This window comes from Phytophthora infestans, genomic scaffold (genome assembly GCF_000142945.1).
Source record: "Phytophthora infestans T30-4 supercont1.59 genomic scaffold, whole genome shotgun sequence".
Lineage (NCBI taxonomy): Eukaryota > Oomycota > Peronosporomycetes > Peronosporales > Peronosporaceae > Phytophthora > Phytophthora infestans.
The window spans coordinates 369,391-391,811 of record NW_003303700.1 but is presented as its reverse complement, the minus strand read 5'-3'; the positions used below and the strand labels follow the sequence as shown (position 1 = coordinate 391,811).

Below are 22,421 nucleotides of genomic sequence, written 5' to 3'. Positions count from 1 at the left end.
ACCACCCTCCCTTCATAGGATCCACACCCGATCCACTATAGTATAGTATATCCCATATCCATCTTGGTGAATCCAGGTAAGGGTGGATCCGAGGTAAGTCTTGGTGGATCTTGCCTTCTCGTACATCGCTCATACCAGATCCATCGTCATTTCATACGGGGTGCTGCTCGTCATGGCTAATCCACCACAGGCAACTTGCATCCGTGCCAGCCAACCCAAATCCTCTCTAATCACTTGAAATTATCACTGATTCGGGATAGTGACCCCGCGTCAGGCCCATTCTCTTATTTCTGAGAAAGCACTTCACCACAGTACCACGGTACCACACGAGGCCACGAGTGCCTCGGATGTCGTAGCGCCGACATCACAAGACGCGGGCAGCAAAGCTCGACGTCACGGTTGCCGTCGTCAACGACGCCGCCGCCGCCTCAAGTCGGATCCGAACTTCGTTCCGATCGACGTCGCTCCAAGCGACTCGGAGTCCAGGGCCCGGGCTCCTCCGACAAGGCCGGGTGGAAAGAGTGCTGTCACATCTTCGATGGCGAGACCGGTTTACCCGTCAAGGCATCTGGTGTCCACTTGGAACCGTTGCCAGAGGTTGCAGAGATACTGAACCTCGAGGAAATGACGGCTGAGTCTTTCCTGGCCAACCTCAAGGCTGGAGAGATCGCTGAGATGGTACTCATGAGACCTGAGACCACTCAGGAGGAGCTGAACTCCTCCTCTGTCTTGGACGAGAACGTCCTGGAAGACATGAACAAGCAGCGTCAGGCGCGCTTGGGTTCTGAGATTCTCAAGAACCCCAAGGATCCGGTGTATCCTTTGGTGACGGAGTATGCGGACGTGGTGAATAAACACCCACCGACCCAACTCCCACCGGATCGAGGCGTACGGCACGAGATTGATCTCGTGCCCGGCACAAAGTATTGTGTCACGAGGCAATGGCCTCTCCCGCGCGAACAGTGCGAGGTCATTGATGCCTTCTTCGCCGCGAAAGCGAAGGCAGGCACGGTGCGGGAGTCGAAATCCCCGCACTCGACGCCGACTTTCTGCGTTCGTAAGCCGAACGGAAAGTGGCGTCTGGTTCACGCTTATAACAAGCTGAACAACGCAACGGTGCCGGCCCAAACACCGATCCCACGAAAGGATGTGTTGTTGAACAACATGGCCGGGAGCGTACTGTACAGTGCGCTGGATTTGGTAGACGGATACTACCAAATCCTGATGCGAGAGAGTGACATTCCGCTCACCGCGGTAAGCACTCCAAGCGGCATGCTTTGGGAGTGGCTCGTCATGCCACAGGGCTTGTCTAACGCCCCGGCGACGCTCAATCGCCTGGTGACGCAATTGTTCCGCCCTTTGCGTACCTTCGTACAGACGTACTTCGACGACATTTTCGTCCATAGCCGTGCCGAGGGAGGCAAGACGGCCATGGAGGTGCATCTAGGACACCTCCGTCGAGTGTTGGACGTGATGCGAGCGAACAAGCTCTACGCCAACATCGACAAGTGCGTTTTCGCGTCACCAGAGATCAAAGTTCTCGGTCGGCTTCGTAAGCAACGTGGGCGTTCGGGCTGACCCAGACAAGGTCAAGGCCATAGCAGCATGGCCGACGCCCCGATCCCAGAAGGATCTTCGAAAGTGGTTGGGTTTGGCCAACTACCTTCACAAGTACAGCGCTGGGTACGCGGGCTTCGCTAAGCCCTTGTCGAGCCTCCTTCAGAAGGACGTCGACTGGCGCTGGGAGCAAGAGCACCAGGATGCTTTTGACAGCATCAAGGCCAGTCTCCAAGAGGCCCCTGTCCTGGCTCTGCCGGACGAGACGAAGCCGTTTAGCGTCGTCTGCGATGCCTCCGATTACGCCATCGGGTGTGCATTGCTGCAGGACGACACGGCTGGACAGGAACGAGTCATCTCATTCCAGTCCAGGCAGCTCAAAGCCGCCGAGCGGAACTACCCTGTCCATGACAAGGAGCTCCTGGCAATGAAATATGCCCTTGTGAAGTTCCGTGTTCACCTTCTGGGCTCTAGGCCCTTTGTGATCTACACAGACCACGCGTCCTTGAGGACGGCGACTAACTCGCCTCACCTCTCCCAACGGATGGCGAGGTGGCTGTCCTTCTTCGCGGAATATAACTTCCGCGTCGAGTACAAGCCGGGCAAGCTCAACGTGCTTGCGGACGCCCTCTCTAGGCGTCCCGACTATGAGTTGGCCCACATCACGCGGGTGACAACGGATCTATATGATCGGATACGCATGGCGTATCGGGACGATGAGGCTGTCGCGCCTATCGTCAAGTTCCTTAAGGCCGGAACGAGCGCGAAGTCCGACTGGCTCTCGTCGCGACAGCGCTCACGGCTCCACCGATATGAGTTGAAGGAGGGCCTCCTCTATTATCGGGTGGAGCCCACTGATCCTCCACGGGTGGTCGTACCCAACGACGAGGATCTGAAGTTCGACATCCTCGCGGAGGCGCATGCCGCGCCCTCCAGCGGCCACTTGGGCCGCGAGAAGACCTTTCTGTCGGTCTCTCAGTCCTTCTGGTGGACCCACATGTACAAGTGGGTCGCCCGGTACGTCAAGACATGTGAAACATGTCAGCGGGTTAAACCCGCAGGGCACTCTTCGGCTCCACTACAGAGCCTGCCCGTACCGGCTGATTGTTGGAAGTCGATGAGTCTTGACTTCATCTTTGGGCTTCCCGCCGACGTACACGGCAACACCGGAATTTTGGTGTTCGTGTGTCGGCTGAGCAAGATGGTACATCTTGCTCCAGTTCCCGTCACTGTGACGGGCGAACAAACCGCAAGGTTGTTCGTCGATGGCGTGTTCCGCTATCACGGTCTCCCGGAGACGATTGTCTCGGACCGAGACCCGCGGTTCACTGCTGCGTTTTGGAAAACGCTGTTCCCTTTACTGGGAACTCGTCTGCAGATGTCCACTGCGGATCATCCGCAGACAGACGGCCAAACAGAGCGCGTCAATCGAGTGCTCGAGGACACTCTGCGCAGTGTGTGCGCGGCAGCGCCACGTACGTGGTCGACGCAGCTTCCAGTTGTTGAGTTTGCGCTCAACAACGCGGTGCACGCGTCCACGGGGTTCACGCCGTTCTACTTGAACGGCTTCCGCCACCCCAGAGTGCCTCTCACTCTTCGAGGAAACACTGACTCCTCTATTCTAAGTGGGGGAGAGGCTCGGAAAGCCCTTTCCTCCCAGGTCTCGGATGTGAGGCCAGTTTCGCTGCGGAAACAGGTGGAATCCTTTATGGATACCAAGCTGAACATTGTCAGCAGGGTCCGCGATGCCATGGCAGCGGCCCAAGATAAACAAAAGGAGTACTCGGACAAACAAGGAAGAGGAAACTTAAGTATATTTAAGATTGGTGACTTAGTGTTACTAGACACGAGGAACCTACCTCTAGACACTGTTAGCTCTGTCGGCAGCAACAAGCTGAAGCACCGCTTCATCGGACCTTTTGCAGTCCTGGCCAGACATGGTGCGTCGTACACCATCGACCTTCCAAAGTCAATGACGACGCACCCGACGTTCTATGTCGGACGTCTTAAGCGGTACTTTGACCCGCAGGGGGTTGCTGACTCGCAGACCCCCGTTGACCCAGCTCCTCGAAGCGAGGGCCGGTCACAGTCGTCGACGAGGGCGTCGGAGCAGGCACTCAAGCCTCGGTCGGGACGGCAAGGCTGCGGTCAAGACCGTACGCCGGAGGGGCTCCATACGAACGGACCCCGGCGCCATACGCCGAGTACGCTGAGTACGCCGGGTACGCACCATACGCGTACGTCTGGGAGTGTGCCGCAGGCGGCTCCGGACGTGGCAACAAAGCCTCGATCCGTCGGATCATGCGAAAGGCCTCGTCCAGATCGGACGAAGAGGCCCGGCGGTCCACCCGCAGGTGCAGGCTCGCGACCTCTCGCTCCACCAGGTCCAGGCGACCCGCAAGACGAGCGAGCTCGCCCTGATTCCCGGCCTGGGCGGCAGCATTACCGCCAGTCCCAAGGCCAAGTGCAATCTCAAGCACGAGGAGACGTTGACGGAGGCGGTCAACCTCAGGGTCCCGTGTCGGACCCGCAGTCGGAGCACTCGAACGAGAGTGGCTCTCGGGAGGCGCCGAGTACTCGTACTCGTACGAGGGCACCTCCGCCCCTGCTTGACCGGAATGGAGAAGTCCACTTCCATGTGGAGCGGATCCTCCAGGAGCAACGGTGTCGCGGGAAGCGACAGCTCCTCGTGAAGTGGAGGGGTTATGCCCACTCCGAGAACTCGTGGGAGCCGATTGAACGGCTCCTGATTGACTGCCCGAAGGCTGTCGCAATCTGGGAATAGAAGCGGCGGCAGCTTCATAAGTAGTCCGGGGCTACTTGCCCGAACGGGGTACGGATGATGAATACATACCGTACCCGCGCTCATCGTGAGCGCTAGAAGCCGCGCGCTTCAGGATGTCCCTTGGCAGCATACGCTTGCTGATCAAGTGGGCAAACCTCACACGAAGATCACGCTGGTCCAGGATGTGGGACAGCTGCTGATCTTCATGGAGTTCCCATAACTCCGTGGGCGAGTACTTGAGAGTCTCCACCCACGCCCAGAACATGTCCTCACAAGAACTCCATGTGGGACAGTTCTCGGGCATAACCCAGGGGTATCCCCAAACAGGATAGAGACCACCCCGGGTCTCGGGCTTCTTACGACAAGTCGTGAAGTCCTTAAGGGGAATGCGGTGTGGCGCGAGAAGCACACACCGAGCAGCCTCCACGTTGTCGACGAACAACTGTTCTTTCTGAACAAGGGCTCGTTCATAGATGCCCCTAGAAGTGTGGCCGCCCACAAGGCCACGAGGAGCGACGAGAAGCTCTAAGAAGAGGTCAGCCCCAGAGCTCTCCTCGGGAGGCCAATACCCTCTTGAGTTGATGGCAGCTCCCTGGCTGACGGGTGCCGCCACCGAACCCCCTCGCACACGCTGGGCAGCTTGGAAATCCTCCTGCTGCTGGTCGAGGTCATTCGAGACCTCCCGGGGCTCAACAATGGCACCCTCCTCTTCTCTTCTTCCTCCTTCTCCTCCTCTTCATCCGAGGAGCCGAAGAGACTCTGATAGGAGCGTCGAGTCTCCTTCTCCTCGCGGAGTGGAGACTTAGAGGCGGTACGCTTCTTTGAGGGCTTGGCGCCTTCGGCTTTAGAGGCCTTAGCGCGCGCAAGACCCTCGGCAAGCGAGAGACGTTTGCGAGGACCCCCTTCCTCATCGCCACCGGCTTTGGGAGTGCCCTTAGCCTTAACGGCCGGACTCTCAGAGCGCACAGAGGTCCTGAGACTGTGATCACCGTGATCACTAGCGGACGACTGCACGCTGTCTTCTTTGTGCTCACTGGGCACTGGGCTGTGCCCTCCCACAGAGCCCGCAGGAGCATCATGAGTGCTCTCGGACTCGGCATCGTCCTCACTGCCCGAGTTGAACTCACGTTCTACGAACCGAGGGTTCGGACGATTGTCTGAAGACGAGGGCGACAGACTGCGGCGCCTGCTTGCGCGCTTGTCCGCAGCCGCGTCACCCGAGGATCCGATCGCCTCGGAGGCCACCTGAGTAGCCTCCTTAAGTGCAGAGCCTTTGCCGTGAGGCTTAGTGCTCTTGGCCTGCGCCTTACCGGCTGCAGCCTTGGAGCGTGTCTTAGCACCGCTCTTAGCAGTGCCACGAGGCATGTTAACGGTCGAAGTGGAGACCTTGACGAAGAGCGCACAGGTTGCTGCTCGAGGCTCTAACTGTAAAGTGAGCCTCCGCCGCGCTCGCGCGGCCGAGTCGATGGTTTTCGACTTTGAGAATGAGAGTTTGTGACGAACATCTCTTCATTCTGATTGGTCGGTAAGCCGAACCTAAGTGGGGGAGGATGTAACGGGGTACGTAGCACTAAGTGTACCCTGGTTACATGAAGTGTGACACTTCACACTTCAGGAGTATGACATGTCATACTCCGGAATATTTGGTACAAGGTACCAAGGTCGTTCAAAGCCAACCATTGGCTAAATGACATTGCATTTCTATAGGTAACTAATAGTTTGTATTAAACCCAAACTTAACCTACCTATAAATATACTCAGTTTACAATCTACCTTATTTAGGTCACTTCGCTCTCTTTAATTAAAGAGGGGACCTGTGAACTGCCGTTCACTGAGAGTTTGTATACTCTCGGAAGATAACTTCCTCTAGCGCAAGGTGCTGTGTGACCCCGTCACAAAACATGACCGTTTCAAAATTAGCTGGTAAAGTAGATGAACGTAGCGATGTAAAAACAAGCTTACACTCAGAGAAAAGTCTCTCGCACGTGTTGCTTGTCGGAGGAGCGCAGAGCAGGAGAGGATCATACTCGACAGACGCCTGCGATGCAAGCCGCGGCTTCTTGGCTTGCCGGAGGATGGAGGTCGCGAAGTCCGCCGCAGTCGGCACTTCCTCTTGTGCGGTAGACGGAGATAAAATAAAACTGTCGACTGCATGTAATTCATCCGCGGAGAGGGGTAGGTCGTTTTGCAGCTTCACTATTGCAGACTCGAAATGGGGCGAGTGAACAATCTCAGCTGTTGGCGCTAAGTAGTTAGCCATGACAGGATACTTAGCAGCACACGCATCAAACAACAGGCGCACCTCGGCAAGCGTGCATGACTCCGCTTGGATTTTCACACACACACTGTCCAGCTCACGAAGCTTGTCCAATACACCTCTAACGCGGCGGTGCGCATGTCCACGAGGCACAAACTCTTCAACAGCCTCCACCGTCAGGATCGTATCACGGATCTTGCAATATCGGTCAATCATCTGGAATGTAGACGACCAGCGCGTAGTGTTTGCCTTAACAGGCTTGTAGTTGGTCGCCTTTGCCAGTGCAGTAGCATTTTTGACATGACGCAGCTGAATCATCAGGTTTTGAATCAGATCTATCTGAGTCTGATAATCCTGTAGAAATCGATTAACCGCGAGGTTAAATCGATGACTTGCACAGCCAATGAGGGGGACGCCCATTCGTGTAGCCATACTCTGATTGGTTGCACAATTGTCCCCCACAACATAGCGCACCATCTGCAGGTTCTTCTCGTACACGCTCAGTACGGTGGATATATGATCCAGGTGGGCTTCAGCTGTCTGGCCGTCTTCCATTGGCGAAAGCGCAAGAAGGCGCTGGTGGCGCACACCATTGTAGACGTAGATCGCGTAGATGCCGAGGAAGTGAAGTGAGTGACTAGTCCAACCGTCGAACATTAAAGCAAAGGAAGTTCCCATCTCCTTTGCAATGATTGCTCCAACGGCTAGAGCCACATGACGCATGTACCGCTTCAGTGTCTTGGTAGTCGTAGGCTTCATTGTAACTACAGCACGCGTAGCCTTGTTTTCCACTTCAGTGATTGGTAGATTTCTCTCGATCACCCATACCATCCATTGGTAGATATTGCGCGTCACATCGTCCACAAAACCAAACGTGGTAAGTGCTGGCGTCTGCGTGGCATGAAGTTCTGCAAACCCAGCAGCATACCCAGCGTGCTTGCTGTTAAGGTGGCTGAGGAGGTTGCTGTACCCCGTGCCGGGCGTCTGCTTCCGAGGAAGCCCACAGGATTTACACTCAAAGCGACCTTCACCGAGGTCGCTGAAGTAAAATGCGCAGAGTTGACGGGAGGTCATCGTGGGTAGCGTGGTGGGTAGCGTGGCTAAGAGTGGTGGCTTGTTCTCTAAAGAGAAAATTGAGAAGTGGGGAGTGTGTGAATCAAAGCGCGCAGAGTGTATTTGCAAGGCAGTAGAGAACTGTTGGTTGTCAGCGCTCCTGGAAATGGTTGGAAGCGTGTAAAATATTGTATTATTGTGTACAGTTATGTATTATATTTATCTTGGAAAAATCAATAGTAAGTTATTCCGTAAATATAATACCCGTAATATTGTTATTATACTATTTTTCCCATGCCCTGTCTACTACGTGGAGAAGTATCGGGCTCACGACACCTACTAGGACGGCAGGACGCCCGCCTTGTTGCAACAAACAATGCTTGACGAAGGCGTGGTAATGCTGCAGCACAAGCTTCGAATCATTCCAGGCTTGGAGGAACATGTCGATAAAGTTGCTGTTTTTGGCGTCTTCCACCAGTCGCAAAACAATGAACAAGTTGTGGCATGAACTTCATGAACCGCCCGAGGAAGTTTTCACAGTTTTACGACTGGCAGAAATCAGAATAGTGGGCAGTGATTCCAAGCTATTCCATTGGTTCAGGTACATTAAACTATTCAGAGATCACAACAAGAAGCATGTATTTTCCGAAGAGCAAACCCTTAATCTCTTATTAAAGGGCAACACCAAGGAGCGATCAGAGGGAAACTTGCGACACGGTTCGAATCGCTCAAGGATCGTATTCCTGATTTGAGGACATTCGTTGGAAATATGCAAATCCGTTGATGCCAGGACTGATTAAAACGGAAGCTAGATTGAAACTTTGTATCGACTAAACTGTCAAATTATGCCGGTGGTCAGCTGAAACACGATCCTCCGTACAAGACTTGGGCTTCACGTTGCCAAAACCAAGGGTGGAGATACGCTGGTGAAAAAAGTGAAGGTACTTCTCAGCAACAACAATCTACGTGGTGCAGTTGCTGCACTTCCGAAATCAGAAAGATCCGACAGTAAAGATGCCTTGAAAACTTTAGTTTCTCGACTAACTCATGATTTTGGAATAGCAATTGTCAGAAAGGGGGTTCAAGCCTGGTCCAAAAATATATTCCAGTGACAATGCGACCCTTCGAAATTCCACTTAAAATAAATAATCGAAGACATTACTAGTCTTGTTTACTCAGATTTTTATCAAAAAAATCGTTTCCAACGGTAGCGCTACGTGTGCGCATACATGTATGATGATGACAACAACTATACAGAAGGTAAAGTAAACCTCATAGCAGATTACTTAAGTTTTTGAAGAAGGTAACGAAGAAAAATTCTTAGATGATCCAGCATGACCAAGTGTCACCAAATACTGGTTGCCACTGGAAGTATGGCTGGATACTGATTGGAAATCTTATCGCGAGAGTATGTATCCACTTTTTGCATTATACTTGTATACGATGCGTTAGGTATGTGGCGCCTCTTCATCAAAAGCTGATCCGCTTCAAATTAGCCCAATTGGTGATTCTCCACGCAAGGGAGCCATGGGCTGCGCGCGAATTATGCTGCTGCTGATAGATATCACTTCGGTGGGAGTTTCAGCACCTGTATCTGTGATTGTTCCTGTACAATGTGATGTACCTGAGCCAGTGGGGCTAATGCTCTCTCCCGATGAGTATGTTAGTGTTTGCCAGATTTAAAACTTCGAACACGTTCTGGGGGGGGGGGGAGCATCGCATTTTAACCACATTCCGATCATCGTTTTGCGACTGCTTGTAAATTAAAGAACATCTCTCTCCAACGCATTGACGCGATATTTAATGCTCTGAGTGCTACGAAGCTTTTGTAGCAACATTAGCACCTCACGTTCCGTCACCGTATCAGTGAACAAGAGCAGCATGTGATGAAAGAGTGGCGTCTTATCCAACTTGCCTCGTGAAACCATAGTGTTCTGTATACGGTCATTGGGCTTGTTTCGTGCTGCGAGGCTTCGGTAATCCACGAGACGAATAGACTTCTGCATACTCCTACCCAGCTTGTTAAATGCTCGAGTCTTCGTGAAAGATTTAAAGAGTGCTGCCAGCTCTTCTGGACTGTTTCTCCTTAGAAGCAAATATGTAAATGCCCAAATCTGAAAACGCTTGGTTCCCTTTCTTGGCTCTGAAGAACGAGTTTGAGCCAATGGACGAGTTCTGAATTACCATCCAACTTCACTGCTCCAAGACGCAAGGTTACAAAAAGGTCTGTAAGATTCACTTGGGACTTCATCCATTCCTTCTTGCGCTTTGACCGAATTGGAGCTGAAAAGGTTGTGCACAAAATCGTAGACCTTCGGTAATATGGGTGTATGAACCCTCTCCTCCTTGTACTGTACTCAGAATTAAGTGTATCGCGGTCTTCTGCGTAGAGAGATCTTAAAAAATCTGGTGGTGGAAAGCGCAATCTTGATCGCGAGATAGAGTTTCTGTCAGCATTCCCGAGAATGTCTTCTCCAATGAACAACTCGTAAATATCTTGCTGAAAATTAAACCGGGTCTGTCAGAGCCAAAACTTGCAACAATTGCTCAATCGCTCAAAATTGTTGCGAAGGGTTGCAAACGATCCTAAAAGAGAGCCCTCTATTGGAATTATTTAGACTTTTTATTTTTCTAGACTCCCACGGCCTCCACCTGGAGTAGAGCAGCCGTCATGCTTGCCAAGCTTGGGTCCTTTTGCGCTTCTTGAATCTGCGTCTGGGCCGCAATAAACCGCGCGATTTTCTCCTGCTGCAGTTGTCGCAAGAGCGCGTTCAACGCGTAGATCTCCGCTCGACGTCGCTGTTTGGCGTGTACAGCGTGATTCTGTCGACGCTTGTCCTGCTCCTGCTTGGCTTGTCGAGCGCGCTCTCCCTCTTCTCGCCGTTCCTGCTCCGATTTCTTCCACACACTGACTCGTCGAGCTGCCCGTCTCGCCATCTCCGTACTGTCGACTGTCTTACTATTGGGAGAGACAACCAACGACGTATCGTCGCTATCTGCAGCCTCGTTGGAGAACGAGGCAGCTCGAACATCCCTGGCGACCGGCGTTCGTGCAGCATTAAAGGCCGTTCCGCGAGGAAGCTGTTCGATCGTCGCCACTTGTAGCGATACGATCGCTTTGCCGGTCACCATCTTGGAGTCGGGTAGTGCAAATGTGAAAGTGATGAAGACAGAGAGAGCTCGGGGCACAGGTCGAGGATGCCATGTGGACGATTCCTGTTCTGAGGACGAGCTTGATGTCCTAAGCCGCTTACGTAGTATATTTTTGAACATACCGGTACTCTACTGCAAACACAGCCCCACGCTCAGACTTGGGTAGTCCGTTCTACCTCGTTTTACTGTGGAGGCTTTTGCTGACGCATGACTTGAGACGGGAGCAGTAGCTGTGGCGACTTAATGTCATCGCCCTTGGGCACCCACTTCTTGTGTGAGTTCTCTTGCTTCTGGGCAGCATTACCGTCTTCTTTCAATGACGCGGCCTTCTTCCCACGGTTGTGGTGTTTCTTTCCAGTCGCTGGCGTCTCTTTTGCTTTGGGTTTCTTAGCATTCAGTGAAGACGCAGCTCCAAGCGGAGGGTATTCTTCTTCATTAGGTGGCACGGGAGCGTGTGTCTGCGGCACGTAAGATCCTGGAGGCGGAGCGTACATCGGCGCATACGAGCCGTCAGGCATCAAGAAAAGATGCGGCTGTTGTCCTGGCATCGGAGGTTGCGTCGGGTAGTACGTTGGCGTGTACTGCGACGTAGAGGCGCCATTCGGTAGTGGAGGCGTTAAAAGAGAGGGAGAATTATTAGCGTATTGGTGAGGGAACAAGCCCATCAAAGGGTCCACCGGAGCAGCTCCAGTCTCAGCAGCAGAGAAAAACGCTGCGACAGATGGAGCGAGCTTCTCCTCTGTAGTCGCGTTCTCTGGCTGCGGTGTTACAGTAGACTGTACACTCGCTTCAGTAGCGACTTCGCCGTCAAAACTCCACTTTTGAATGAGCTGCTGGATCTTCTCGGGAGGTGGCGGAGGCGGCATCGCACTCGGAATTGGAGGTGGTGGAGGCACCAACGGGGTCGGGGCTGTAGCAGGAGCTTTATCACTAGGCTTGAGAAGTCTCTTGGCCACACGAGTGTTCGTGCTGATGACTGGCACTCCACTAGACGTGCGTCGTTGAGTACTATTGCTCTGAGTATTTCCATTCTGTCCTTGCCTTGAGCGAGTATTGTAGCTCTGTTTCTTAGCTCCAGAAGGAACCGACACACAGAGCAAGTTGTTCCAAGCCACGATCTTCCCGCGATCCAGACTCGTCGTTCCGTATAGCGCTTCGCCACCCGTAAACCCCTCGTCAAACAGCACCTCGACACATCTACTACTCACATGTGTAGCCACCACAGTACCTCGATGACCGAACGGCACGCCACGCGCACTGATATTGATCACTCGGTCGCCGAGATTCGGAGCTCCACGGTTCACAGACGAGCGCTGCGATACTTCTTGTCCTGTTAGATCCTGGTTCACCAACGGGTTGGGACGGAACAGATCTGCAGCGGTCACTGTTGCAACAACAGGAGCACGACGTTGCTCCTCAGCAGCCTTGGCGCGCTCCTTCGCACGTAACGTTCCAGCAGCTTCCATGGCACGGACAGCATTAAGAGCAATGTACTCGGACGTAATGGGAATGTGCTTCGAGTGTTCACTAGCACCCAGATGCTGCTGCTCAATCCACTGCTTGACGGCTTCTGCCTTCACTTCTACACGTCCCACATCGTCAATACCAAACACATCCTTGCCTTGATATGTCGTAGCAAACGGTAGTCGACTCAGGTTGCGAATTACCTCCGGAAACTCCTTTTGGAAGTTCGCAATCAGCTGCACTGCACGCTCCGTGTACTCCCACGCCGTATTGCTACCATTTCTCGTCGGAGAAGAGCCAGACGGTGCATCACCACTGCCATTACTGCCACTGCTTCCGACAATCTTGACAATGTCACCTTTTCTCCACACATTGCTATCATCGCTCGGGTTGACGTTGCTATTGTCGCGATTCACGAGTCTACAGTAGCCAGGAAGTAGCAGTTCCTTGCGATAACGGATATTCAGTCCAATATCAGCTCCAAGAGGCTTGATAATCACACTCCCAGTGATCAAACCCAACGTAGAGGCCGAGATACCGAGCTTCTGAGCCACCAAGTAGCCGGGGAAGTACCGATCCGTGATCTTCTGCACGATAACGTAGCCGAACGGAGGCTCCTGATCGATCGTGTTCAGATGGACCGTTACAGTGTGCTGCTCTTCATCTTGAGAGCGCACAATAGCAGTACACCCGAGCCATTGGCCACGTGTGATCAGCGCCTTCGAGTCGACAGGGAAGCGCTCGTTCAACGGCAGCGTCTCAGTCTCTTCGAACCGCGCGTCCAGCAGCTTACGATCACGAACTGTGAGCTGAGCTGGCACGAGCGCTTCGGTCTCTCCAAACTTCTTCTCGATGGCACCTGTAAGAGGGTTGGACACCATACCTTGAAGCGGCAAGACGTGCAGTACACTAGTAATTCCAGTCCTGCCGAGATCGATCCCTCCGCTGCCGGGGATGCCACGACCAGAGAGCAACTTGACCACTTCTGTCTGTGCATAATACGCCCACGCACTCTTCTCGTCTGCTCCATACGGCGTGAAGACAGCCTCGCTCTGTGTACGTCTGTTGTTGTTGTGTTTGCGACTGGACTGCTTGAGACGATATTCCCCGGATAACGTGCTGATACCCACCACTAGCACCTCGTGAAGGTTCGGCCAATTCGCTAACACTGTCGTACCCAGCAGTTCACGCGGATTGATTTCGTCAGCCGTAGCGTTGTCGTTGTCATTCAACTTGCCTGAAGCAGGCAGCTGAAGGATGAGACTGGACTTGCGTGAGCTCATACCGAAGCAGTTCAAGCCAACACTAGCAATCCGCGTGCTCTCCAAAGTCACAGTGTACAGTGACGGGAAGCCAGCAAGCGGTAACACGACACCATCCATCAGTTTACTCTTGAACTCGCCACCAGGGATAGAGGGCAGCCCGTATTCTTCCACGCGAGTGTTGCAGTAGAGCACGTCCGGGAAGCCCACAACTCCAGGTAAAGTGGACTTTAACGTGTCCAACACTGTCAAGTCTCGGACAATCCGAATAGGCAAGCGCTGCAGCTTATTGCGTCGTCTCTCGGCTTCAGTAAGCTGGGAATCAGGACAAAACTGCGCTATAGCTTGCTTCAGCAGTGCGACATCAATAAACGGCAGCAGATTCACCCCTTCCCACGCGTTGCGCTTGCCTTCCATATCAATAGCGAACGTCTCTGGATAGAAATGTTTGATCGGCGACACCGGCGATACCATAAGAAACCGGTATGATTCCGGTACAAGGTTGGAGCTTGAGGCTGGTAAGTTCGACATCAACTGCTCAAACGGCAGCAACGGACCGGCGATCGACGGATCTTCGTCGAATTTCACGTTGCCAATCATCTCCTCGATATCTGTAAGATCCGAGACCATGGGTGCGTAGTGATAGGGGTAGTACCACGCCCACGACTGGGGACCTTGGAAATAGTAGGCCAGACACCAGACCAATGCCTCCATGTACGCCTTCTTGACTTGCTCCAGATCCTTATTACCTGCATCTCCATTGCCTCGCTGGATGCCGTACTTTCTCGCGTAATAATTCCACTTGGTCTCTTGGAAACTCTCGCTTCCAGCCAGCATGAGGACCTCACGATCACTGCGTTCGAGTTCAAGCGACATTTTCGTTTCCTCGGGGCCATCCAGAGCTTCTAGCAGTGCCCGTTCAGCCTCTTCTTCGTCTTCATCGTCTAGTAAAGGAGGCGGAGCATCGTCGTCATCGTCTCGTAAGGCCATGATGGCTTTCTGGACCTCTGTCGCGTCCACATCATGTTGCTTGGACTGCTGACGTCCACCACGTCGTCCGGAACGTCTCTGCTCCTCCATAGCGCGATTGATCAGGATCTCCTCTTCTTGGTTGCCAATAACATGGAACAATTCCTGTAGCAACTTGACGTTCGTGATCTTCCCGTTCAGCGTCAGATAACTGCCCTGATGAGTCTCCAGAAGCTCTCGATAGACCTTCAATAGCAACGGGATGGCGTCTTCACTGATCTCCAGCGTCGGACTGTGAGGGATAAAGTCGTTTCCAAGCAAGAAAGTCAGCAGAATAAAGTCATCCAGCATGCGTTCGCCATCCAGTGGCGACTGGACCCTCATCTCCATCATCAGATACTCTCGGAAGAGACTCAGATGCACCAGTTGCCACTGCTGCTCCTCGATCTGCTTGGCTGCGACCTTCTTATGGTGACTGCCCCACACTACCGTCTCTCTCACGAGTGTAAAGTGTGGCTCGTGGGTCATCAGCCCTAGCAGCATCAGATCTGCGTCACTGCCGTACATACAGTGGCGCAGATTGGCCTCGTAGTCGTCCGTCATCTTCCTATGGCGGATAAACTCGACGATCTTGTGCTCCCCTTCGCCAGGCACTTCACTGCCACTAAAGAAGACCTCGAGTCTGGCCCACAGAGGGTCCGATTTCATCTTTTGTCGCACAAAATACACTAAATGCTGCGAAAGTTTACTCAAAAACTCGGTACCAGGCGTGATACAGTTGGAATCGAACTTACTGGCCACCGATTTCGCCTTGTGGCCGTCTTTCTCGTCCTGTAGCTTGATCTGCATGTGTCTCTCCTTGTCCATGGCTTGTTGACGGTCCAGACCGGCGCGGAATCGACGCGAACGCTGCTGGTTGAGCTTTGCACGTGGGGCGACGCCGTCGATGGCGATGTACACGAGCTTCTTGGGCTTGATGATGTGCGTGATGAGGCGATCTAGATACGTGAAGATGCCGTGCAGTTGGCCCTCTAAAGACAGCGAGTTGAGCGCGTCATCTGCCGCGTCCGAGTGCGTACAGTTGTGTACGATGCCGTTCATATCGAGGTAGAAGGCGTCGAACTCAGGCAACAGCGACACATCCGAGATAGGTTGGTTCAGTAGCGGATACCGCTCCGACATGTACCGGTAGAAGCGTGGGATACCCATGGCGAGCCGAGAGGAAGGAGCGTCTTCGTCTTAGCGGATGCGGATTTGGAGGGGAGCTTTTGCAGTTGGATTGAGCAACATTAGTGCAACTTTAGATGATGAGTGATGGTCGTTTCGGGGTTACGATGGGTTACACAAAGTTGGACAATGAAGGTCATGTATTACCTCTGTTTAGTGGCAGCATGGTGGCAAGGGTCAGCTTAAGAGTTGATTTCGAGCGCTCTCCAGCAAGGAAATCCAGCAGTAGATAGCAGTGATTTGCCAACTTGGGAGGCGAAGGATGTGATGCACGGGATGGGGAGCGGGTTTTGGTTGCTGTCCACGCCGTGGGGATACATGTAGCCCTGCTGCTAGCAGGGGTACGGGAAGGTGAGCCTTGCGTCACATGAGCCACTACAAACAAGAAGTATAGCTTGAGTCCAATCGTCGTGGGGGGTACACTAACTCTGACGAGCTGTCAGTGTCGCCTTCTCTCAGGTGCAAGCGGCGCGAATGTTGACACACTCCACACGCTCCAAAGTCTCCTCTCTCGAGGCCAGTTGAACCTGCACGTCCAGCCAGCGTGTTCTGTTCCATACACAAATGAAATGTAACCAATAATGTAACCCACCATAACTCCGACACCCGTACCTCTGCAAGAACTGCTCCTCCAACTCGAGTCCGGGACATGCCATAAACACACTCAGCACGCACAGATCTCCGTGTTGTAGTGCGACTGTAGCCAAGTCCTTCGTCACACGTGGCTCCGAGTTAGCTGCCACCACCGTTGGCATCAAATGTGCCCCCGACGTCGCGGTGAAAGGCTGGAACGACACGTTCGCGTCATTGTCCAGCGTCGATATCGAGATGCAGTCCGTCACGTGGACTCGAGAGCGACTCGTGTTTTGCACCACGACGAAGAGCTCCACGACTTGCATGACTGTAGCCTTGCCGTTCACCAAGACCGTCCTCGTCGTGTGTCCATTGGAGCGATGAGAAAGCAAACCCCACACGCTAACACCCTTCTCTCGACCTACAGCAAACAACTGTCCGCTACGCTAATAAAACAATGACAACGTTAGATGAATATTAAAACCTGCGTACCACGTACCGTAAAGTTAGAGCAGTCAGGAAGCCGGTTAGAGTCATGGAACGTCCGCCACTGCTCGAACGGCTGAGGAACCGCAATCTGTGCGGAGATTCGCCACCTAGAGCGACAAAGATCTGCCCACAGCTTGTCGCTTCGTGCTGCACGCTGCAATTCTCGAGATGTACCCATCACGGCCACTAAAGTCCACGCGTCGCAGAACGACAAAAGCGTCGGGATTTCCCGTGCGCTCCACTCAAAGACAGACGACTGAGTAGAAACAGCAGCAACTTCGGTGACTTCCGCGTTTGAAACTGGCTCTGAAATCGTTGTAGCTTGACTCTCCACGCTTCCAGCTCGTCCACGTTCCCGAGAAGTGTCCGTCGTTCGGCCAGGAGCAGCACGTTTCCGGGACATTGCAGTGGACGGGACAACCGGACACGGCATCCACATCATCTGTGGTAAAGGGAGACTAGTTCCAATAGCCCCAGCAGTCCACGGATGGCTCTGCGAAGGGTTATAAGGCAGCAGTGGAGCTCCACCGCGGAGAGTGTGCTGTCCCGTTGCTAGTGTATGAAGCTGAGGATGGTGCAGCGGAATGGCAGTCTTCCGGATGGAGTTGTGGTGCTGCTGATGTTGCCCTGCTTTGAGAGCATTCAGCTGTGCTGTCAGCTTCTCAATATGTTCGATGGCCTTCTCTAGGATCTTGGCTCGGTTCAGCTTGCGGTCTTCTTTTAAGTGCAAAATGTCCATGAGCTCCTGGAACCTCGAATTCAGATCTTTCCGATTGATTTTCGCGCGTTTCTTCTTCCTCTCGTAGTTGGTTTCTAGCTGCAATAGTCTGGAGGGGGTGGAAGAAGCGGAGGGTGAGCCAGCTGACGACGACGACGAGTACGTTGTGGCGGTGTGTGTCTCCTCTCCAAGCGAAAAGAACGCTGCGTCATTCAGCACACCCACGTCTGTCATTGCACTGGATACTGCGACGTCTTCGTGCAGCTGAAAAGTCTGCGTCTGCGTATGATGGTGACTATCGCCATCATCGCGAAGTAAATCGTCCAGGAAAGTCTGTTGGGCGCCTGAAGTTGCTGCAGTAGAAGTCAGCAGTGCTGCTAGCTCGTTAAGTTGCGCATTGCTCGTGCTGGGCAGTAGCAGCCGCTGGTGCGTCGAAGTGACGGTAGAGGTAGAGGTGGCCGGCGTCGAAGAGGAAGAGGAAGCGCTGGACAGCTCTTCATCGTTCAGCGCCGGCCACAAGACGCCGCTGCGTGTAGGGAACGTGTCGGTACCTGTTGCCATGGGCACGGAGTCCTAGAACAGCGCCGAAAAACGGTGACACCCACGGTATTTTCTTGACTGGTTTTACTAAAGGGTGGGCGGACGAAAGAGTACCGATGATTGGCTGAAAATGCAGACTTTTTACAGGCTACGTATTCGCAACATGTAGCTCACTGGTACCGTACATGGTGAAAGTGCCGTAGTGCAAGATCAGACAAGTGTTGGATTTGGACCGTGCGGCTGGAGCAGCTGCGGTTAAAGGCGGTAGAAAAGACCGGTTCGGCCGCCGACTATACGGACGCACAGGAGAGGTGGCACGGGTGGCTGCCACAGGAAGATGGTTAACAGAGCAAATATCACTTCTACATTCTCACAGTATAACCTCTGTCTAACAGGTTATGGGTCCAATGGTTCATACTGTTGCCACGGACGAAGTCCAAGGCAAGCCGGAAGCAGAGCCTAGTCGCGAAAGGGCAGGCAGCCAGTACGGCGAAGATGATGAAGTCAAGAAGGCGGACTACGAACCGAAAGGAACGCAGGACAAGCTACTAGACCTACTCAAGGACCTCGCAGTGCGCATGGGACGCCTGGAGGAGTCGCAGGAGCGACAGGAGGAGAAAGAGCGCAAGGGTCGAGAGAGCAGCGTTTTCGGGTCGTCGCTGGGCCTGGGTAGAGCCATGGACAGGCAGGCCCTGAACCAGACGCCACCGCGGCGCACGTTGCTTGCCGTCTCGCCGGCCACGCACTTCGGAATGAAGCAACGTGAGTACCGAGATGCAGCAGCGAACATCGAGATGGCTCAGGCGCCACAGCCGGCGCTGCCGCAGCACTATGTGCCGCCGCAAGCGTATCGAGCGCCACCGCCACCGTCGCCAGGACCGGGATTCGCTGGGGTACCTGACACCCGGCAGAGGAAGCTGAGGATCCGGCTGTTCGACGGAAAGGAGCTGTACCATGGGCTAGGGAGCGGTTTCCTGGCGTGGGGCAAGCGCTTTGTGCGCCAGATACAGTTCGCCGAGCGTGCTAGTGGGTTCCAGTGGACCGAGGACGTCAAGGTTGACATCCTCGGTCACCATCTTAGCGGAATGGCCGAGAGGTACTACAACCAGCAGGTTGAAGGCTGGTGGGAAGAACAGCCGACGCTCGAGCATGCGATGCAGCGGATGCTGCACACCTTCGCCACGAAGATCACACCCGCGCAGAGCATGAAGATGTTCACGGCACCGAAGAGCTCTAAGAGAAGCTAGACAGAGCACTACCTATACCTCGTGGCAGTTAGCGAGGCGTGCGGCGATGCGGACAACCTGGTCCTAGACAACATCGTGCACTACGCGGATCCGAACATGCGAGTGTCGATGCTGACCAGGCTGAACTTGGCACGCACGGACTACCTGCGCCAAGAGGAAGAGCTGGCGCACTTCGCCCAGTCGACGGAGATCGAGCTGCGAGGCAAGCAACTGGGGCGAGACGTGGTCAACGATGTGCACGAGGACGAGAAGGACGGCCGCAAGTGCTACAAGTGTGGTAAATCTGGCCATTTGCGGGCGGCCTGTCCGAACAAGAAGAAGAGGTGGGGCGAAGGCACGGTCGCTGACTTCGTGCTCACGGTCGAGGAGTCGGCCACAGAGCCGGAGGACTGGATCCTGGACAGTGGATCCAGCCGTCATCTGGTGAATGATCCGGAGCTGCTGGAAGACGCGGAAGACTACGAAAGTCAATGCGTGGCAGCGGACGGAGGAGCGCTAAAAATAACTAAGCGCGGGAGCGTAATGCTCGTAACCACGGCGATGGGGAAGATGACCAAAGTGCGGCTGCTGAACGTGCAGTACGCGGAAAACTTGGAAAGGAACATCATATCGTACGGGTTGTTGGAGGCGAAGGGGTACGGACTCGCGTACCGAGGGAAGCACCGCGTGGTAGCCGGCATCAACGGCGGGCCGGCGGTGTTTGACGTCGAGAAGACAAACAACGTTCTCACCGTGCGTGCAATGGAGTCTAGAGTCATGGGGGCGGAAGGCCAACGTGTTAGTGTCGGTGTTGGCGGAAGTTGAGGCGGATGTCGGCAGGGACGTGCAGACCGGGCCGCTCATGCATTTCCACCGTAGGTTAGGGCATCTGAACTACGACACGATCATTAAGATGGCCAAGGACCCGGCATCCGGGATTGCACTCACGGACGAGGTGAGGGCGAACTGCTTGGCTTGTGCCCAGGGCAAACAGACCAAGAAGAAGCAGTCGCGCAAGGACACCGGGGCAAACTCGCCCATTGACGTGATCGGAGGAGTCATCTGCTCCGACCTGAAGGGGCCGATGACTCCGAGAGATCGACTAGGGAACCGTTACATGGTCAACTTTGTTGATCATCGCACCAACTACTGCAGGGTCTTCTTGGCGAAGACTAAGGACGTCGCGGCACAGAAGTTTAAGCATTTCATGGCGTACTTTGAGCGGCAGTTCAACTGCCGTATACACGTGTTGAGGACGGACGGTGGTGGGGAATACAAGACCCTGGATCTCTTCTACAAGGATACTGGAATCAGGCGGCAGATTAGCGAGCCGCGAAACCAGGCTAGTAACGACAAGGCGGAACGAATGCACCGCACCGTTATGAATATGGTGCGGAGCATGGTGTTCGCCTGTGGCCTTCCGCTTAGTTTCTGGGGGATTGCTGCGGAATATGCAGCCTATATCCTAAACAGGAGCCCGACGAAGGCTAACCCGGGATCGAAGTCGCCACTGCAGATGCTCACGAAGAACACACCGGATTTGAGTGACATCGTGGTTTTCGGGTCGCCCTGTACGGTGCACGTGGACGCAAAGAACAAGTCCCTGGGTGAAAGGGGCAAGGCGGGCATGATCGTGGGAAAGAACGACGAGATTAAAGGCTACCGGGTGTATCTCCCGAAGGATAAGGTAGTCGTAGTGACGCAGCATGTGAGCAACGTCGAGACGTTGTCAGACGTGCAGAACGAACAATTGAAGCGCGTGCATCTGGAGGACTCCGAGGAGTCGGAGGGCACGGGCGCTTTGGAGACAGACACTTCGAGGACAAAGACGAAGGAAAAGGCGAAGCGTCGCGGGAAGAAATCTCGCTGGACGCAGGATAGGCATCAGACGCGCTCGCTACGCGGAAGCCGCTGAGGCGGTGGCGAGTGGAGGCGAAGATGAGGATCGGGTGGAACAGACCGCGGACGTGGTGAACAGCGTGCGGGAGCCCGACCCGAAGGACTACCGACAGGCAAAGAGGAGCAAGCTCTGGAGGAAATGGCTGGTTGCAATCGCAGAGGAGCTCAGAGCGCTGGAGGCGAACGGCGTGTGGGTCGTGGTGGTGCCACCGATCGGCAGCCACGTACTGCACACTAAGTGGGTATTCAAGACCAAGACTGATGCAGACGGAGCCATAGAAAGGTTCAAGGCCAGGTCGTTGCGTCCGGCAACGAGCAGATCTTTGACGTGGACTTCGGGCTCACGTTCGCGGCGGTCATGGAACTGAGCACGGTGAGGGTCATCCTGGTTTTTGCTCGTCGCTGGGGCGTGCCGGCGAGGCACGGGGACATCCCCAACGCGTACGTGAAGGCCGACAAGGAGCAGCATCTCGAGATCTACCTGGAGATCCCACAGGGAATGGTGATCGGAGATGAGGTGATGCGCAGGCTCGGAGTGAGCGTCAAAGGTAAGCTGGCGCTGCGCTTGAGGAAGTCGCTGTACGGCCTACGCCAAGCAGGCAGGCTGTGGAGTCAACCCCTGCACGCGAAGCTGGAGGAGGCGGGGTTCACACGGTGCGTGACGGACATGTGCCTATACTACAAGCGAGAGGACGGCGAGATGACGCTCGTGGGCGTGGGCGTGGATGATCTCCTGGTCACCGCGTCCAAGCCGAGTCTGGTGGACGATTTCTTCTGCTCCATGAGCGTGTTGTCCGTGAAAGACTTGGGCGAGGTGAGAAAATTCTTGGGGATGCGCGTGGAGCTGGACAGCAGCTAGGGGTACTCGCTGGACCAGCAGGCGACGATCGAGGAGCTGCTGGAGCAGCATGGGCTGGCAAACGCGAACAGTGTGCGGGTTCCTGTTGGTGATGAGCACAACGAGGCGGAGGTAGACGAGCCGCAGCTGTTGACCAAGGTGGGTGCGCCGGGTGAGCCAACGATCCGCCGTTTCCAGTCGCTCGTGGGAAGTTTGTTTTGGATAGCACGGTGCACGAGACCCGACATTAGTTTCGCTGTGCATAAGGCCACGAGGAGGACGCACCAGCCGACCACGAGTGATTGGAAGCTGGCCAAGAGGGTCGCAAGGTACTTGAAGGGGACGAAGAGCGTCAAGCTGATCATGCAGGCGCCGACGAGGAAGGACGACGTGATGGCTTTGGAGAGCTGG

At 54.4% G+C, this 22,421-nt stretch overlaps 3 protein-coding genes across 3 annotated transcripts; all 3 read right to left on the bottom strand.

Moving 5' to 3' along the window:
• Positions 1-9,941: 9,941 nt before the first annotated feature.
• On the bottom strand, positions 9,942-10,802 carry PITG_17675 (bzip regulated hypothetical protein; the record flags this gene model as incomplete). The annotated part of the gene is made up of 1 exon (XM_002896481.1): positions 9,942-10,802. The coding sequence occupies one exon, from the start codon at positions 10,782-10,784 to the stop codon at positions 10,284-10,286; it is 501 nt and encodes a 166-aa protein (XP_002896527.1).
• Positions 10,803-11,192: 390 nt separating this feature from the next.
• Positions 11,193-15,709, bottom strand: PITG_17674 (5'-3' exoribonuclease 1, putative; the record flags this gene model as incomplete). Its single annotated transcript, XM_002896480.1, has 2 exons — positions 11,193-11,235; positions 11,310-15,709. The coding sequence occupies 2 exons, from the start codon at positions 15,707-15,709 to the stop codon at positions 11,193-11,195; spliced, it is 4,443 nt and encodes a 1,480-aa protein (XP_002896526.1).
• A 317-nt stretch (positions 15,710-16,026) lies between these two features.
• PITG_17673 (M96 mating-specific protein family) lies at positions 16,027-18,103 on the bottom strand (the record flags this gene model as incomplete). The annotated part of the gene is made up of 3 exons (XM_002896479.1): positions 16,027-16,276; positions 16,340-16,746; positions 16,800-18,103. The coding sequence occupies 3 exons, from the start codon at positions 18,066-18,068 to the stop codon at positions 16,183-16,185; spliced, it is 1,770 nt and encodes a 589-aa protein (XP_002896525.1).
• Positions 18,104-22,421: the final 4,318 nt, after the last annotated feature.